The sequence below is a fragment of the Pristis pectinata genome, chromosome 2, assembly GCF_009764475.1.
Source record: "Pristis pectinata isolate sPriPec2 chromosome 2, sPriPec2.1.pri, whole genome shotgun sequence".
NCBI classification, from domain to species: Eukaryota; Metazoa; Chordata; class Chondrichthyes; order Rhinopristiformes; family Pristidae; genus Pristis; species Pristis pectinata.
This window is the reverse complement of record NC_067406.1, coordinates 107,326,463-107,346,901: the sequence shown is the minus strand read 5'-3', so window position 1 is coordinate 107,346,901 and position 20,439 is coordinate 107,326,463. Positions and strand designations below refer to the sequence as shown.

The 20,439-nt window shown below is 38.5% G+C and overlaps 1 protein-coding gene across 7 annotated transcripts in view; it reads right to left on the bottom strand.

Moving 5' to 3' along the window:
* rapgef2b (Rap guanine nucleotide exchange factor 2b) overlaps positions 1 to 20,439 on the bottom strand; it is a 290,810-nt gene that overhangs the window by 60,836 nt on the left and 209,535 nt on the right. For all 7 annotated transcript variants that reach the window (XM_052009267.1, XM_052009270.1, XM_052009268.1 and 4 more), the window contains 7 exons: positions 15,969 to 16,127; positions 14,780 to 14,932; positions 14,501 to 14,665; positions 13,565 to 13,672; positions 12,906 to 13,109; positions 8,600 to 8,708; positions 5,380 to 5,623 (listed from right to left, as the gene is read on the bottom strand). In XM_052009267.1, coding sequence (XP_051865227.1) covers positions 5,380 to 5,623; positions 8,600 to 8,708; positions 12,906 to 13,109; positions 13,565 to 13,672; positions 14,501 to 14,665; positions 14,780 to 14,932; positions 15,969 to 16,127 — 1,142 coding nt within the window. The remainder of the gene's footprint in view (positions 1 to 5,379; positions 5,624 to 8,599; positions 8,709 to 12,905; positions 13,110 to 13,564; positions 13,673 to 14,500; positions 14,666 to 14,779; positions 14,933 to 15,968; positions 16,128 to 20,439) is intronic.

Sequence of the window (20,439 nt, the reverse complement as noted above, 5' to 3'; positions counted from 1 at the left end):
ACCATGAAGGAAAAAGAAAGTGAATTTTTTCCTGATGGACAAGATACCAAAAAAGAATAAACAAAATAAATGCAATTATAAACTTCATTATAAAAAGATCTAAATTAAATTTACGACCTCTAATCAGAAGTAGTAAATGGAATTAATGTTCATACTATCACCAGAATTGCTTAAAATTTTGAATCAAATTCAGATTTGAAATCAGTGTTTAAATTCAACATAACCAGTTAATTAATTGGATATGATGGTGTAATTAAAAGATCTCTTTAAAGCACAGGAGGAAAAACAGGTCACCTAGCAATTAGTAGGCTATAATTCTATGAGAACAGGTTCACATAAAATTCCCTCAAGATGCAATGGATCTAGTTCTTTTCTCTTAAGTACCATTTACTTATCCTTAATGCCAGAGTGAACAGAGAGCAGCGAATTAATGGAAACACATTGATTAAATTTTTATCAAACACAATTCTCTGTATGTGTGAGGGAGAACACAAGTGAATTAACAAAAGAAAATGACTATGCACATTACATTTATACAATGCATGTGAACTTAATTTAACAGATTTATCTTTCATAGTCTTAATCGCACATTATTTTTTCTCCCCTTGTATGAAACACAAAACCCTGAAGTGTTCTCAGACGCTTGTCACACTAAATAGACGTTTAACAGTTGCAATGTTTCTCGAGACCAAAAATAATTCATGAATTTTATAAATCTACTCAAGATCTTCAAATGCTTGCGGCCAGAAGTAACTTCAAGTGAGATTGCTACCTCAGGTAAATTGAATAAATTCAACAATATATAGTATGAAAAAAACTTAAGGAAACAATAGGCACAAACGTCGTCTTCCATTGCATTCTCTAGTTATGTTCCCAATATTAATGCAACATTTCACTGCTCAAGTGACTTCCACTCACCAATTCCTTCATTTGATTGAGATCATAAATTCGTGGTCTAATAGTAGGTTTGGGAATTATACAATATACGCCAACTATCAGGCTACACTGCTTTCACTACAAGAATTTATTTTGATGCCATAATGGTGTGGTTGTTTACCTTTTCATCTTATTCATTAATAGTGGAAAATATTTGTTTCTGGAAGAGAGGTGCCAGATTCTAACTTTGCCCTGCATTAGACATTTATGCACAATTTTTGCGATCAACATCAAAACAGCAGCGTTCACCACTGACTTGAAGAAAGCTGCCCAGAAAGGTGAATTATTTCTCTGATGTACAATTCTCCTTTCTCAATATTGACAGTTTTTAGGCATCAGTTCTAAAGAAATGTTGGTATTCAGAAATAATGATGTCATGAAGTTGCTGGAGAACCATTCACAATGAAGAATTCTCAGACAGTAAATTAAGAAATAAAGAGCACACATTCAGCAGTGTGAAGTAAATAAGGAAGATAGACAGGATTATGGTATAATCAGAAATATCCAATTTCTTCAAAAATCAAATGAAACAAACATAAGATTAGGGGTTGTGTTTCTATTGCTGAAGATGTCCAGTTTTGAACCCTTAAGTCCCTTCTCAATCCCACATTTCATATGACTGTAATGCACCGATACAGAACAGAATAAGTCTCAGTAAGAAGAAACTCTATGCTTACAAAGATTGTGCAATGGCCACGTCTACCAATACTTTCACGGACAAATTCATTTCCAAGAGGTACATAAGTGAAGCGGGAGTTTTCTGCTTACATTGATGCAAGCAAAGATTGCCTGCCACAATCTCAGTCAAGAGGTTGCATCATTTAGGTCTTGATTGACTTGGTCAATGGTTCTGTTACTAAACCTCTATTGGTGATAGACATTTAAATCATCCACCTGCACAGACCTTGGTATCCTCAGTGCTATTCCAGTCTGGTGTTCAACAAGGAAGAATAATGGGAGAACACAGTCAGTGGTAATCAACAGGAGACATAAGAGACTGCAAATGCTGGAATCGGGAGCAAAGAACAAACTGCTGGAGGAATTCAGCAGGTTGAGCAGTACCTGTGGAGGGTGGGGGGGCAGAGGAACTGTTGATGTTTTGAGTCGTGACCTTGCATCAGGAGTGAGAGTGAAGAGGGAAGATAGTGGGTATAGAGGGGCAAGGGTGAGACAAGGGCCAGTAAGTGATAGATGAACTGAGGAGAAGTAAGGAATGATGAGCAGAGGGAGCCAGGTGGGGCAGAGGTGGAGTTGGGAGGCAGGTGGGTGATAGGCGGAAGCAGACAAGTTAAAAACAAAAGAGGGCAGATGAAGCCAGGTGGAGGGAGGGGTGAGGGTGGAGACAGGGGCTGGAGGGTGATAAGCAGCAACACAAATGCTATAAGTGTTGGAATCTGTTAAGTAAGGAAGGTGATAATGGGAACCATTTAAATGGAGAGATGAAGGGCAGATGGAACCAGATGGGGGAGGGGATCCAGTGGGTGAAGTGTGTGGGTAGTAGGTCGATGGACCCAGGAGGGACAGGAGGATGAAAATGGGTGAGGGGGTTTTGGAAAGGCAAACAATTAGGAGGACCAGAGGGGGATTGGAAGGAGGGAGAAAGAAACAGGAGGTAAGGGTTATCTGAAAATGGAAAGTTCAATGTTCATACCATTGGATTGTAGACTACCCAGACAGAATACCAGTTGCTGTTGTTCCTTATCAGATTCCAGCACGTGTAAGCCTTTGTGTCCCTGTCATGCCTCTGTCTCCACCTTCATCCTCTCCTTCCCCCACCTGGCTTCATCTGCCCTTCCCCCCCACCTTGTGTGCTTCCACCTATCACCCACCTGCCTCCATCTCTGCCTCCTAACCTCATCCCAGCCCTTCCCTATCTGGCTCCTTCTGCTCATCATCCCTCACCCCTCCTTGGTTCATCCATTACCTATCAGTGCCTGGCTCACCTCCCTCTCCTCTTTATACTGGCTATCTTCCCTCTCCATTCTCAGTCCTGATGCAGGATCTCAACCCAAAACAGTGACAATTCCTTTCCCCACAACAGATGCTGTTTGACGTGCTGAGTTCCTCCAGCAATTTTATTTTTCTGCTGTAATTACCAGGAGGTTTTTTTGTTATCCTTGATTTAAAGCTACGGGGCTTCACAGGATAGTCTCCCACCAGATCTCTCACTGTAGACTACCATAATGCCATCTCTGGTGTAACAGTCCTAAGATGAGAAAGGAGTTATTCCAGGATGATGTTGAAAGCCTTTAATAAAAAGACAATGGGGTCACATAAATAGAAGGCTGGCTGGGGACAGAAAGCACAAAGAAGGATGATGTGAGTGTTTTTTGGATTGGCAGAAATCCTATGTACTAAGGTGAGACAAGGCCATAGCATTTTCTTTGGATTCCTCCCATGTACAGATTCCTCCTCACCACCACAGAGAGGCAAAAAAAAGGATCTGTAGCCAATGGGAAACCTGGGTCGAAAATCACTCATCAAACCTTCAGTTATTAGTGACCATAGGAGGCCCCATATCCATCCGTTAATACTGTCGATCTTACCCAACTTCAGCCATGATCATGCAATTTTCTAAAATACACTTGACATCTCCAACTACTATATAGAACTGTCCTTCAACCAACTTTGAAATCTTGTTCCACAGAATGAGCACATTCTAGAGAAAAGCAAAACTTCCAAAGATCAAACGTAGCTTTAAATTGATGGCAGTACAAGGTCTGCCTTAAAATCTGTGCATGAACCATGAGTTCTTCATTTACTTAGACATTTCGGACATGGTTACAGGTGCAATTACATCAATTCAATAAGCTAAATAAAAGGGCATGTAATGTTGCAAGGTTGGATCCAAAAATTTCCTTCCTTTAAGACTGCAAGAGTGAACACATCCAGATGCTGAAAAATACATAGTGATTCAAAAATACTTCCCAATAGGACAACTCTTACAGATGGCAGGTACAAGAACAAAAAAACACAAGAAAATAGGAACAGGAGTAGGCCACTAGACTCCTCAAACTTGTCCACTATTCAATATGATCATGGCTGACCTATGCTGGCCTCAACTCCTTTTCTATGTCAGTTCCCCATAACCCACAATTCCACAATCTGTCAAATATTTATCTGACCCCACCTTAAGTACATCGAATAATCTGGCTTCCACCACCACTGGGGCAGAGAATTCCAGAGATTTACTACCCTCTGAGAGAAGAATTTTTTATGCACTCAATTTTAAATGACAAGCCACTTATTTTGTAGCTATGTTCCCTTGTACTCTCCCACTAGTGAAAACATCTCAACATCTATTCAGACAAACCCCCTTAGGATTTTATACATTTGAATAAGGTCACCCTTCATTCTTCTAAATTCCAAAGAATATAGAGCCAAACTGCCTAGCCTCTCTTGGTAGGACTATCCTCTCATCCCAAGAATTAGCCTAGTGACCCTCCTTCAGACTGTCTCCAATGCTACTATATCCTTTTTTTTTAAAAAAGAGAAGGGGACCTGAACTGTACACCAACACCCTGTAGAACTGTAACAAACCCTCCCTATTCTTAAACTCCAACCCCTTTTCAAAAAAATGCTAAAATGCCATTTACCTTCTTAACTACCTGTTGGACCTGTCTGCTAACCTTTTGGGATTCATGTACTACAACACCTGGATCCCTCTAAACTTCACTCATTTGCAGTCTCTCTCCATTTAGATAATAATATGTCTTTTGATTCCTCATCATTTTGGCCCCACATTAAACTGCATTTGCCGGGTTTTCACCTAATCACTCAAAGAGATCTAAGAGAATAGAAATACACATCTTTAAACAGAAAAAAGCTGAAAAAAATAACAAATTAGACCCTGAGTTCACACACATTTTGATTTTCTAATGTCAAATGCATTCAGGAGACTTGTCTCGATCTACAGTTGAAATACTGTGTAGAGGTTTGGGCACCCCCAACATAGAAAATATTAGACAGCATTATTTCAAGTGAAGGGCCTGTTCCTGTGCTGTACTTTTCTATGCTCTATAAGTTAAAAGACATTTTTCCCACACAGAAAATTATTACATGGAATAATTTAAGTCGTTATTCCATTTAACATTATTCCATGTTCTAATAATTTAATATGAATTAATGCAAGTTAAAACTACTGACAAGTGAATATAAACTAACAGTGGGAAAGAGAAGAAAATCAGCATGCTTGGGCATATGAGCTCTTTCTGAGCTGCTGATTCAACACCTTCATTTACATACTGTTGAAAGATCAATATTTAAAATAATTTTACTGAACCACCTCAGTACCCTACTTATTCACCAAATACATTAATTATTCAGGAATGATCAATTCTTGCAAATTGTTGCCTCAACCAATTACAAGTCACATAATGCTTACAAAAATATTCATGAGTCATCCATTATCGATGAAATTCACAGCAAAAAACAACCACTTACTTATAAGGTTTTTGTGGAAGGATGCTGATTCGTGTCTTGTCCAATATTTTCTTCAATTTGTTCCGTCCTGCTACTGTATTTGCCTTGGCCTTCTTATTTGCTTTATCTAATCCAATCACCTGTTCAACATCTACAGCAAGGTCTGGGATGGAATAGCGGCTGCCTTTTTTGTCACCAATTTTTGGTAAGTGTGGAGCACCATTTCTCTTCTCTTCTGCAAGTCTGGATAGAAGTTCTTTAAATACTGTGTAAAAAGCATAAAACTAAATCAGCTCAAGTTTGCTGACCTCTGAACATATTTTGATTTTACCACAAAAGAGGCTTTAACCATAATATAAATTTAATGACGGAAAACTTCCATACAATTACCTACTTAATACACAAGGTGACTATATACAAAATACCACACAACCAACTGCACAAATCAAGCTGGATAAAGTTCAACTTATCCAGCTTGATAATAATTGATTTGAATCGCTTCTGACCACAGTTAATAACTTCAAATGTATTATCTTTCTACAATGAGTAAAATTCCTCAGTTAATGAAGAAGTCCATGGATGGGCCATCCATGCAGCAACACTTGGACATCATCCAAGCTCAAGCTGCTGAATGGCAAGGAATAATTATGTCACACAACAGACAGACATCAAGTGATAGCCCAGTCACCTCCACAATGGCATAATCATTATTGAATCCCTTATCAACATCTTGGGATCACCACTGACCCAAAAGTTAACTGCACCAGGTACATACATCTCTGACTATGAAAGCAGGTCAAAGGCTTCATATTCTCTGATAGGTGACTGAGCTTCTCACTGACCAAAACCCTTGCACCAACAGCATGGCATAAGGGTGTGATAGAAGATTCTCCACTTGCCTGGCTATGTGCAGACTCAAGAATTATGAAGAAGCATGGCTCTATTTGGGACAAGGCTGCCATTTGCCTGCCACCCTATGCACTGTATTCATCACTTACTCCCTCCAGCACTGTCGCACTGTGACAGTAGCTACCATCTACAAGATGCATTGCAGCAACCTGCCTCAAATCAACACCTCCCTCATACAGATAGATAAAGCCAGCTAGCATATCCAAACATAATACCTGGAAGTCCCCCTGTGAATCAAACACCATCTTGTTTTGCTGATATTCTTCACTGTTTCAAGGACTAAGTCCTGGAACACCTTGCCCAACAGGACTGAGGGAGAATCTTCAGTGCATGCACTGTTGCAGTTCACAACGCTACCAGTTCTGAAGTCAATTGGAAGTGGTCAATAAATACTGGCCATGCCAACAATATCCATGTTTTCAGAATGAATTAAAAAATATGACCTCGACAGATGCAAATAATAGTCATAGAGCAATACAGATGGATACAGGCCCTTCGGCCCAATGAGTCCATGCCAACCACTGTGCCCACCCACCTAGGAGTTCTGTGTGGAGACATGTTGGGAAGTGGGTGAAGATGGCCTAATCATATTTGTCAGGCTCCTGTTGTCAGTAATAACTTACTTTCTACTTCATTTGGTTCTAGTACTTCCCAATGCAGAATCAAAACAGATGCCGCTTGAAAAATAACAAAGTCCTTTTTACTTGCTGAATAGTCCCAGAAGCTCTTCTCTATCAATGCACCACAAATACAATTATTGAAGCATGCCAGAGCAGAGCTTATTGAGAATGGAATACAAACACTCCCAAACAAAGCCTCATTATCAGGATACAATTTATATGCACGCAATAGTTAAATATCAAAAATATTGAAACAGTGTGGATAAAATTTTCAACCTGATGACAGCTGAAAAACTTAGACAGGTAGACTTACCACAGGTAGTGTACGACTCCTGGAGAGCAAGGATATAGCCATACAAATTAGGAGCATGATCAGGCCACTCAATGCCTCAAGCCTGGTCTGCCATTTAATAAGATCATGGTGGATATCTGACTGCAACCTCAACTCTGCATTCCCACTAGTGCAGTAACCTTTTACCTCCTTGCTTATCAAGAAACTATCAATATGTGCATTAAAAATATTCAAAGACTTTGCTTCCACTGCCCTTTGAGGAAGACAGTTCCAAAGACTCACAATCCTCTGAGAGAAAAATATTTATCTCACCTCTGTCTTAAATAGAATGAATTAAACAGTGATCCCCTCATTCTAGATTTTCCCACCTTCACCCTTTCAAGACACATCAGATCTTATACGTTTTAAATCTATTATTCTTCTGAACTCCAATGGATACAAAACTAGCCTGTCTAATCTTTCATCATAAAAGAACCCACCCATTCCAAGTATTAGTTTAGTAAATTTTCTCAGAACTACTTCCAATGCATTTACATCCTTCCATAACTAACGAGACCAGTACTGTACACAGTCTTACAAATGTTTTTTCACTATTGCCTGTATCACTGAAGCATAAATTTCCTTATTTTTGCAATCAATTTCCCCAGCAATAAACAACATTCTGTGAGCTTTTCTAATTACTTGCCATACCCAAGTACAAAGCTTTTGCAAATCATATACATGGAAACCAGATCCCCTAGCAATGATCCCTGGGGCAGATCACCCTTAGAAAGATCCATTTATGCCAAGTGTCTGGTTTCTGCTAGTTAGATCATCAACTACTAACACCAATATGTTACCTGCCACACTAGGGATTTTTATTTTTTGCAATAGCCTTTAATGCAGTCTTCTAGAAATCTAGGAATAGTGCATCCACCAGTTCTCCTTTATCCACAATATATATTACTTCCTCAAAGAACTCCAAAAAATTGATTTCCCTTTTTACAAAACCATGTTGATTTTGCCTGATTAATCTTAAATTTTTCCTAAGTGCCTTGCCGCAGCCTCTTTACTAATAGCTTCCAACATTTTCTCTTTAACAACTGTTGAACTAACTGGCCTATAGTTTTCTGCCTTCTGTCTCCCACCCTTTTTAAATAAGGGAGCTGCATTTACTATTTCCCAATCTAGTGGAACCTTACTGGAATCTGGCGGACTTCGGTAAATTAAAGTGAATGCCTCAACTATCTCACCAGTCACCTCTTTTACTACCCTAGGATGAAGCCTATCAGAACCCAAAGCCACAAAATATTTTTTAAAGCACATCTCTGCTTAATTAATTCAGTTACACATTTATCTTTGATAGCCTTAAACAAAAACAAGAATAAAATTGGTAATGCAAATCATATGCATGAAATTACAGCTGTACTTAAAAACCTACCAAACAAGTTTGTTTTCACAGTGATAGACAAATGAGTGTTGTTTCGAAGAATTTCCAAGGCTTTAGGTAGCTGAATATTCTCAAAGTTTTGTCCATTAACTTCCATTATCTGAAAAATAAAATGCCTTCAATTTTGATTTGCACCAAATGTGTAATTATAATCTCAAAAAAATCATCATACAAGCTTATACTGCTGTTACAACCTTTCATGCTCTTCTACAAAAGGTTAGCGGTCAACATGAAAGTCTCAAGAAGCTATATAACTGTAAAAATATCAGCTCTCAAGGTGGTTAAAAACAGCTGAACCTAACTTGAAATTTTATTGGAGAGAAGTCATAGCTATTTAAGTAATGCAATGACCAGTTTCACAAGTGACGCTTATTGTAACTGTTACATTATGGGAACTAAATTCTTTCAGCTGATTATTGAAAATGCCAGTAAAAAGTAGTATGGTTGGCACAGTGGCATACTTTCTTTCTAATACTTCTAATGTTCCTAAAACAAAGGTGCTTAAATTACTTGCAATGCTTTTCAGATATATTACCCTTTATCACACAGGAAAATTGAGCTTGTGAGGTCACTTCGTTATCACAATGGTTCTATTTACAAGAATTTCATTCCAAACGCATGTAGTATCACAAACAGTAGCTAAGACTATCATGAAATTTCTTGTTTTCATTTCAAGTGCTGAGACATGTGACCAACCTTTGTCAACCGGTTCGAAGCAATTCTAATTCTTCAATAATTGGCATTAATCCTGCCATTTCTGGGACTGTGTTAACAATACACAAGTATAGATTCACATTTGCATAATTATTCACAGATTGAAAGTGGAAAACTGCTTCCAAGGAAATGTTCAAGTAATGGAATAATTAAAATGATACAAAATTATGGCAAAATTCTTGAAGGCACAGAAAAAAACAATGCATTCTGCCATGTCAATTAATAAAGATGAAGATAATAATTAAAGAAAACTGAAGGGAAAGGATGATGCAGGCAAGTGACAGAGCAGCCAACACTCAATAACTCTGCCTAATATGGCTAAATATGATGGTTGGAAGGGTTATTCATGGAATCATCCCTTAACATCCACAGTGCATCAGAAGAAAATTTGAAGTTCCACCTGACATACATCAGTGGCTGTGTCAATGTCCTGCTGCATCTTGTAAAAGGGTGCTGATGATGATGATGATGATGATGATGATGGGAGAGTGGATGAGTGGGAGTTGGTGCAAAAATCACCACCTGTACAGCCTACTCTGCTTTGCACTACTTCAGAGATCTTCATCCTTTACTAGTAGTAATGGAGCTGGAAACAAAGGTAAATGAAAATAAATAATAAAAAGATGCATTATACTAATGAACAGAAAATTATCAAAGTTTTTTTGGACCAAATGGGCAAACTGTCTATGGAGCCAGAGGATGTAAATGAAGTCTTAAATTAAAACTTTTTATCTCTTACATACAAAGCATAGGAACATTGTAGCTGGAGAATTCAGGGAAGGGGGACAGTGGAATTCTAGGAGAGTTATGATAAAAATGGTATAAAATGCTTCAGTGGGCTTACAGATGGGTAAGTCCCCAGGATCTCACAAAATGCATCCCAGGCTGCTATGGGAGGCAAGGGAAGAGATTTGTCAGGTTCTGATTGAGATTTTTAAATCTTTGCTGGTTACAGGCGAGGTCCAGATGGCTAGAGGACAACAAACCTTTATTCAAGTAGCGATAAACCAGGTGAATAGACTTGTGAGTCTAACATTCGTGGTACAGAAGTCATTGCAAAAAATTCTGAGGGTCAGGATTAACCTGTACTTGGAAAAGCAGGGTTTAATCATAGATAATCAGAGGGAGAACCTGTCTGGCCAATATGATTGAATTTGTATTAATAACGACTGTGTAGTTGATGTAGTCCACACAGACTTCAGTAAAGCCACATGGGAGACTGGTCCATGGGTTAGAGTCCATGGGATTCAAAACACCTTGGCAAATTGGATCCAAAATTGGCTTAGTAATGGGAGACAAAATCATGGTGGACAGATGTTCTGGTGATTGGAAACCTGTGACCAGTGGTGTACCACAGAGACCAGTGATAGAATCAGTAACAATTTGGATGTGACGTCGAGATACAATTAGTAAATCCGCAGATGACGTGAAAATTGGAGATATTGTTGAAAGAGAGGGGGCTAGTCTGAAGCTACAGGACAATATTGATGAGTTGGTAAAATGGGCAGAGCAATAGTGGATGGAGTTTAATCCGAATCTGTGTGAGCTGATGCATTTTAGGAGGACTTAATAAAACAATTAGGACACAGCTGAAGTATTGTGTGCAGTTCTAATCACCAGACTACATGTAGGGCCTGATTCCATTGGAGTGGATGCAGAGGAGATTGACCAAAATGTTGCCTGGTATGACGCATTTATTTATGACAGGATAAGCTGGGTTTGTTTTTTTAAAGCAGAGGAGCCTGAGGGAGGAGCTGTTAGAGGGGTACAAAATTATGAGGTGCCCAAAATTATGAGGCACATCGATAGGGTAGACAGGAAGTAACTGACGTGGACCCAGCAATCACAAAGAAGGCATGCCAGCACCTCTACTTTCTCAGTAGCTTAAGGAGATTTGGCACGCCACTAAATACTCTAACAGACCTCTACAGATGCATTGTTGAAAGTATCCTGACTGGTTGCATCATGGCCTGGTATAGGAATTCCAACACATAGCAACACAAGAGGCTGCAGAGAGTAGTGGACACATCTCGGTCCATCACAGGCACAGCCCTCCCCATCACTGAAAGCATCTACAGGAGGCACTACCTCAAGAAGGCGGCATCTATCATCAAGGATCCCCACCATCTGGTCATGCCTGCTTCTCACTGCTACTGTCAGGCAAGAGGTACAGAAGCCTGAAATCCAACACCACCAGGTTTAGGAACAATTACTTTCCTACAACTATCAGGTTCTTGGACCAACCTGCACAATCCTAATCCTACCTAAGCAATGGAACACTACAGACCACCTATTGCACTACCATGGACTTGTCTCTGATTGTGTCTTGTTTTTGCATTAATGTCCTGCTTTTGCAGAGTCTTTTTTTGCCCTCTCTTCACTGTCTTGTATAATTCATATTCTGCATGTTGTCTGCACCTACGTGCCTGTGATACTGCTGCAAGTTTTTCCATTGTACCTTTATCTCACTGTACTTATGCACATGAAAGTAAACTCGACTTGGCTTTTCTCCATAGCAGAAGTGTATAAAATTAGAGGGTATGAGTTTAAGATGAGGTTCAAAGGGGATCTGAGCAAGAACTTTTAAACCCAGAGCGTGGTTAGAATCTGCAATGAGGCACTGCCTGAGGGTAGTGGAGACAGACAATTTCACAATATTTAAGAAGCATCTAGATGAGCATCTGAAAATTACTAAGGCATAGTGTGCTTTGGACCAAGTGATGGAAAATGGGATTAGTATAGATGGGCACACGTCATGTCAAAGGGCATGTTTCTGTGCTGTGTTACTCTATGACATGCTTTGGAAGTTGCATTTCCAAAACGTGGAGACTATAGAAAGACATGCAAGCTGTTATTAAAATCAATTGTTCACTGGAAGCGGTAAGGGGTGGAGACCCAGAAATCTCCATCCTTTTTCGTGCCATAACACAATAAACTTAAGCACAGAGGAAGTTGATAAAATGAAAATCATCCTCATGAGATCATGTCTCTCTTCATAAATGAAATCAAGATTTTGTTTTTCCTTACAAATGGCTTTCCAATTTTTCTCAATGCCAGTTACAAAAAGACAGTCCTAAAATCTTCCACATTTTCACCTATTTTCATTTTATTCAATTTCTGTTTTTATAAATGGTGTGCCTCCTGTCTGGTGGGCAAAAGTATTAATATGATGAATCAGCTCACCAAACCTTCAGCCTATTTTCACCTTGGTACAGGTTTGAAAAACATTAATAAACAGTACTATAGATTGCAACTTGAGAAAATGATGACAAGTGATGACATATTGTATGTTAAATCTCCTCTTTGCAGTTAGTAAATAATACAGAAGATGGCAAAATTATGCTTGGATACAAGCAGTCAGGCAAAAATTTCTGATACACTGATGAACCATGTTCCAGCAATTCCGGTTCATCAACTGAATATTTAATTCTGTTTTTGAAACAGAGCTCCAGCTAATAAGATCTGACAAACTGTTCAATGATTAGCAAAAATACAGTGTGAAATTTTGCTGCTGACATGATACACATAATACTTAAGTGGAGACATGTTATTTTCTATAAAAATAAGCTAAAATAAAGCAAACCTGATCACCACGTTTCAATCCAGCTTCAGTAGCCTTACTTCCAGGCTCTACACTGTCAATGAAGATCCCAAAACCTTTCTCAGTGCCTCCCAACAGGATGAACGGCAAAGGGGCTTCACGTGATGGCTTCATTAAAGTTATAAGTCGCCGCTTAGCCTTAGCTGCACAGGCGATGTTCAACAGCCTGAGGTGACCGCCCATTTTCTACACAACACAAAAACATATTGTTAACAAAATGAAATTCATCTTGTGATGATAAGAACACAAGGCAGAAGGGGGTGTAGGTCATTTAATCTCTCGTCTGCCTCAGCATTCAATATTGAACTGATCCTGTAGCTCAAGACCACTTTACTTCCCTATCCTTTATACTTTTTGTTCACTAGATACTCAATAACAGAACATTCACAATACTCTTAGGTTAAAAACAGACAACTGAGAAAGAGACTTCTCCTTATCAGAGTCCAATACACCTAGTCCAAGATTTTCAGAATAAGGGAATCAAGCTCTCAGCATCTGCTCTGTCAATCCCTCTCATAATCTTATGTTTCAATAAGATGAGCGCCCATCCTTTTAAACTCAAGTAAGTTTTTGACAATGTTTTGTATTAACTTTCTGAGGAGGACCTGAAAGTTAAGCATGCCGCAAGTAGAACAACTCACCTCCCGTTCCAAATTGTTTTCAAATTCCTCGAGAAACATAGTCATTGCAGAATTTCCTTCAAAATCATTGAAGTGATTGTTTACCCACAATAATACTACCCGTGTAACCTAGAAAGGATTCAGAAAGGTTTAAATTTGCATCATTAAAGATTTGATAACACATGTTGATAATTTCTATACAGAGAATTAAGGAAGTGCACACGAGGTTTGATTGTCTCAATTTATCTTGAACCTTAATTGATCTTTTGTTTAGTCAAATGTTTTAAGTTTTGGATCTTATGAAGAAAGCTGCAGTTTACACTAGCACACAGTTGGCAGAGCAATGAGATTTGAAACAGTGTATTTTATACATGATAATGCTTATTGTATTAGCTTCAAATTACAAGGAGTACAACTACTGAGAGCCTTAAACATTCTTATTCCACTTCAGTTTACTTGTGAAATGTTTCAATATTCTTCTTTGTTTAAACAGTTTTTAAGATAACCCTAATATATTACTGTAGAAGATGAAATAACTTTTTTGTTTTGCTTGTAGATGGAGTAATAGCTCTACAACATTTACAGTAATGTAAGAAACACAGAAGTTATTTGGAACATATTTGTACAAATCCTGAAAATGTTGCCAAGTAAATGGTAAAATTAACTTATCGAAACCAGTAGTGCACAGGAGTAAATCAGTCTAAATATATAGAGACAAGAAGCTGCGATGAAAGAAACAGTAGAATTTCTTCTCGGCCAAACAATTATCCAAAGTGTACTACTAATCAACACAATTCCAATTTACGTGGATCAATATTGAATTACACAAAGGTAATGACTGGATTCTTAACTCATTAACACTTGGGGAAGGGAAATATTAGTAAAAAGTTAAACGGTTAAGTATTGAACTATTACAATCTCAGAAGTCAAGCTCTTCATTCTTTTGCTTTGACTAACCTTGTCCCTGAGACTTGGGTCATTAAACCACTCCAGCAATTTCTTCCCAATTTCCATTGGGCTTGATAAGAACGTCCTGTAGGTTAAAAGAAAATCTTCTATATATGTTGGGTCCACCACTGAGTGCTCTTCCACCAGGTGCATTGTTAACCGTTCAGGTGTTCCCTAGTATAATAGAACAGAACAGTTTGGGAAAATACATTTTCATATGAAGAAAACAATAATTAATACTTTTTAATGAAACTTGTGTTTGAAATGTGTTTAAAAATTCCTGCTTACCTTTATGACTATATGCCCTTTTCTGGTTCCAGTGCGATCCAATTCCCGATGTTCTTTCACCATGACAATTTCTCCCTCCTCCTCTACTTTCTGCATATTCTTTTCCACCTGATTGAGTATTCTACAATAGTCTTGCTGGGCTATGCACACAAACTGCAAAGCAATGTAGAAAATGCTTTAGCGTTAGGTGTTTTACAATCAGGACATGGTTTGATCCATGATTTCTCAATTAAAAATTTCTGACCATATGCTCTGAAATACGTAAGCTTGGTATTTCTTGAACATATTACTGAGGGAGGCAAAGATGTTTTATTGCAAAAAGTATCATGAAGGTGGTGATTTAATAAAAAAATAATTTCATAAATTAAACATACACCAGGACTGGCTGAATAAAAAGGAAAAAACTTCTAGATGTAGTGTTAGAATATTGAACGATCCTTCATGTTTATGATGATTCTCATTAAAATCAAATAAAATGTTCTTCAAATATTTAATTATTTTAATGCCTCAAAGTGGTGAGGTAGTAAAGCTGCTGTCTCACAGCTGCAGCAAGATGGGTTCATTCCTGACCTCTGATACTATCCACGTGGATTTTGCACATTCTCCATGGCCATGTGGGTTTCCTCTGGATGCTCTTGCTTCTTTCCACATGCCAAAGACTTTTGGGTTAATAGGTTATTTGGCCCCCAAGTATTTAGGCCCGTGGTAGAATCCAGAATGATTTGAAGATAAATGGGAAGAATAAAATGCTATAAACAATTGAATAAATGGGTGCTTAATGGTCAGCACAAACGTCATGTGCTGAAAAGCTGGTTTCTTGTTGTTTGACTCTATGATTTATTAATTATTAATACTAAATTAAATGTATCACATAAAAGTAAAGAATAAAACAGGAACAAACAATGTGACAATTATTCACTCCTTCAACATATTATTTGCATATGCAGTGGCTTAATACACTGACACCAGAGTGGTTGAGACAATTCATTTCCTAGTCTTTGACTTGCAGTTAACAAATCACTGCAGCAAATGGCAAAATAATACCGTCCATGTAATGTAAAAAGCACACTTACTTTAAATATCATTAATTCAACATTTTCCTTTTATATCAGACATACAACATAAAACTCCTGAGAGTTTTTAAAATGAAAATTTCAGATATATTCAGGGCAAAAATAAATTTAATTACCTGGCAATCATCAGCCTTAGTTTTCATTATTCCCTTCATGTATTCTTTCTCCAGAGTAGGGGAGACGCCAAAGCTATTGCCCATGCAAAGGATTTCCAGCCGTCCATCAGGGTAAGTGACTTCAACTGAACCATTTAAAATGACTGACCATGAATCAAGCTGGAAAGCAAAATAAAACATCAAGTATATTTCCATACTGTGATATTCTGCAAGTAAAAATACCACCACCACTGTATACTTCAAAATACATATGAAAGTGATATTTCAATAGTGCTGCTTCTGCGGTGTGCAATGAACAGGAATATGGTGAGCAAGGAAATTCTGTGAAACAGGGTAGAACTGCTACTTTATGCTTAACAGAAAAAAATAAATGCAATAATAATAATTATTTAATCATAAGAACACAGAATATGGTTAAGTATTGACCTGGGAAAGTACCTGGATTTTAATTTTTTTCTCTAGTAAACAGAGGCAGTGCAGAGGTCTACAATTCAATAGAATGCTCACCCTCTGCCACATGGGAAAAACAGCATGCCAAATTATAGATAGTTAGGGAGTAGGTTTCAAAAGATAGTCATTTCTGGATTTCTATCAGTGTCATGTCTCAGTGAGTACAAAAATGGGAGGACAGTGTAAATAAATACATGGCAGATGTAACAGTGCCAGAGGGAAGACCTGTGATACTTGGGACAAGTTCTGGGGGCCTGTAACAGACAGATAGGTTGCATTAAGGCAGGGCAAAGACCAAAATACAGGACAGTAGGTTTGCTCGTGCCAAGGGGTAGGGTTTAAAGGTAGTCAGGCTTGGTAAAGGGAATCTTGCAGGAATTTCAAAAGGCATAGTCAATTGGATGTGATAATTAAGGTTTCGGTAAAACAGGCTGGAAGGCAGAGAAAACAAAGCCAGGAAAATAAAGTATTAGGCAGTGTTTAAACATACTTTAATGACGAATTGAGGACAGAGATAGACATCTGGGGGTATGATATATTGGTCAAGAGTAAAGCAAGGCTTAAAACTAGTCAGAAGAGGCATTTCCAGATGGACAAGATGGATAAGGAAGTAAAAGAGGAGGTGGTGTGGCAATATTGATGAAGGGAACAATAATAACTGTGAGGAAGGATAATATACTGAAATAATCGACAAATGCACCCATACTAGATGAATTGAAAACAAAAGCAGTGGCAATCATGCAGAGGAAGAAGAGTAAATACAAAGGCAAATTACTAGGAAATATAAAGTCAAAAGACAGTGATGTTTGGAAATCACAACCATCCTAACATTAACTGAGGCCAGGATATAGAAAGATCAAAGGGAATTCATACATTTGGATATAAAATATGGCTCAGAATGACATCATCTTGTGCATCTGTGATGTGGAAAATCACTTCAGGGTACACAACAGGGTTGACTGACAACCAGAGTGCTTATGCAAATATTCCAATTGACACAAAAAAATCTGAAAAATGGTCTTTATTGTTTGACCAAAAAAAAACAGCATATTGCATTGAGTTTCCAAGTACATGTTTGATTTCTATTTATGATTACATATTTGCCTATTTAACAAACCGTATATTTCCCAGTTATGCATTGTACATGAAGCACATTTGAGATTCTTCTATCAGATGTGAGAAAGCTTTCTTCAATTTCATACAATGTTTTATTTCAATGCCAATGAAAAGAATACTCAAATATTCAAATCCACAATGTCCTTTACCATAGAAAAACAAAGGACTGCAGATGCTGGATGACGCTGGAGGAACTCAGCAGGCCAGGGGAAGGGTCCTGACCCGAAACGTTGACTGCCTGCTTTTCTCCATGGATGCTGCCTGGCCTGCTGAGATCCTCCAGTGTCATCGTGTTTTTCATGTCCTTTACCACAATTGCTCCAGATGTATCAAAAGGAAATCGGAGATACTGTATGTCCATATAGGAATGAAAATGAAAAGTTAAAAAAGCTAAAGACAATTCATGTATCAGTTAAAGATCATTGATAAAACAATATGTCATAATGCTGTGTTCTCACTTTTGAGACAGGAAAGTGAAGAAGGATAGAAGTAAGAAACATATACAGAAAACAATTAAAACCACATTGTTAAGAGCAGTACACCTTCAGGCACAGCTGGAATGAAACACATTATAAAAAATATCCACAAAACTGTGACAACAAAATGGCCGAATGGATCTCAAAGGGATCAAGGTTTAACTCTGAGCACCCAAGGTATAAATATTAATCAGATTCAAGCACTGCTGGCAAGGGAAACTACTACTGCCATCTCTAACTGCCCTTCAGAAGGCGGTTTTGAGATCCTTTCTTGAACCTCTGCAGTTTCTCAGTGTTTTTCCAATACGAATTCCAGGATTTAGACATAGTGACAATGAAGGATTGGAGTCAATTTGGACAGATTGGAGCTCAATTTGGAGGAGACACCACAGTGGCATTCTCATACGTCTGATGTCCATGTTTCGTCTGCAGGCAGCAGGAAAGTTGGTGACATCATAGATAATGAGGAAGGTTGTCGAAGGATACAGGAGAAGAGATCAGCTGGAAAATTGGGTGGAGTGACGGCAGATGGAATTTAATCCAGACAAATGTGAGGTAATGTGGTTTGGGAAGTCACGTTCTGGTAGGACATATAGAGCAAATGTAGCAGGGATCTTAGAAATGTTGATTACAGAGGGACCTTGGGATACAAGTGCACAGCTCACTGAAAGTGATGACACAGGTGGAGAGGGTAGTGATGAAGGCATTTGGTATGCTTGCCTTCATAGGCCAAGGAAATGAGTACAAGAGTTGGGAAATTATGTTACAGCTATACAAAACATTGGTTAGACCACACTTGTGTATTGAGTATTGTGTATAATTTTGGTTGCCACAGTACAGGAAGGATGTGGTGACAACAAAGAGAGTGCAGAAGACATTAAACAGGATGTTACTTGGAATGGAGGGTTGTCATTATAAGGATAGATTGAATAAACTGGGTTTATCCTCACTGGAATGTAGAAGGCTGAGGGGTGACATTATAGAGGTTTATAAAATTCTGAGGGGCATAAATAGGATAGAGAGTCAGAGTCTTTTTCCCAGGGCAGGGCAGGGCAGTCCAGAACTAGAAGGCACAGGTTTAAGGTGAGAGGGGAGAAATTTAAAGAAGATCCAAGGGGTGAGTTTTCACACAGGGGTATGGTTATCTGGAACCAGCTGCCAGGGGAAGTGGTAGAGGCAGATATATTAACAATATTTACAATTCATTTGGACAGGTATGTGGACAGGAAAGGCATAGAGGAATACAAGCCTAATGCAAGCAAATGGGAAGAGTGCAGAAAAGCATCATTGTCAGCATGGACAAGGTGGGTCGAAAGGGCCTGTTTTTATACTACATATTTCTATGATTATCCTCATGCAAGATATGACTCCAGACAGTGGTCTTCCCTTAATTCCCACAGACTTCAGTTTTGTCAAAGCTTTGACATCAAAGGCAGTCATTTCACGTGTCCAGAAACAACCTAGCTTGAGATGCAGCTAGTCCTAGAGCATGTCAATGGTATTATAGTTTAGATATTTGTCTGTTGCTGCATTCAGTGATTGCAACTGTTTTCTGGAAGTACATGAAATAAACAAAATTGGCTGAAAACTGGCTTCTGTGATTAAAGGAATTTCAACAGGAAACCAAGTTGGAATCATCCACTCAGCATTCCAATCAAAAGAGGCTGCCCAGGCTTCAGTCTTGAGTTTGGCATTCACAAGTTGGACTCTGCCATCACTAAGCAGCCTATTTTTCCCCTAAATTACTTAATTATCCATGATTGAATGCACATGGACTGAAGACAGATGGTCATGGGATTGCTTGGCTCTGTCTATTGCATGCTGTTTATTATGCATGTAGTACTATGTTGCAGCTCCACCATGTTGGCATCTTATTTGCAAGTATGTCTGGTGCTCCTTCTGGCGTGCCCTTCTGTACTCTCATTGAATCATGTTTGGTTCCCCTGGTTTGACAGTATACTGGGCCACCAGTTGACAGATTTTAGTGGAATATAGTTCTACTGCTGCGAATATTAACAGCTTCTCATGAATGCCCTGTTTTGAGCTGCCAGACTTGTCTGACTGTGGCCCTTGGCAGCTGAAAATAAATGCCAGTGCTGGAATAATTAAAATTAATGAGGTGCATGAGGATCTCAAAGGATTATAGGCTGGATGAAGTGAAAGAGATAGGAATGACTAGTCTACGGAGTGATTTAAAGACAAGGATGAGAATTTTTAAACTGTGGCATTGGCAGGCTTGAGCTCATGTAGTGACGGTGGCTGAATGAGACAATGAAAATTTGGATATGAGCTTCGTAGGTTTGGATAAGTTCAAATTTATCTAACCAGCTCGAAGTAAATAGTATTTCTTTTCATTTATTAATATTTTGGGCTTTACTGGCTTGGTCAGCGTTTATTGACCATCCCTAATTACCTTTGATGAGGTTGAG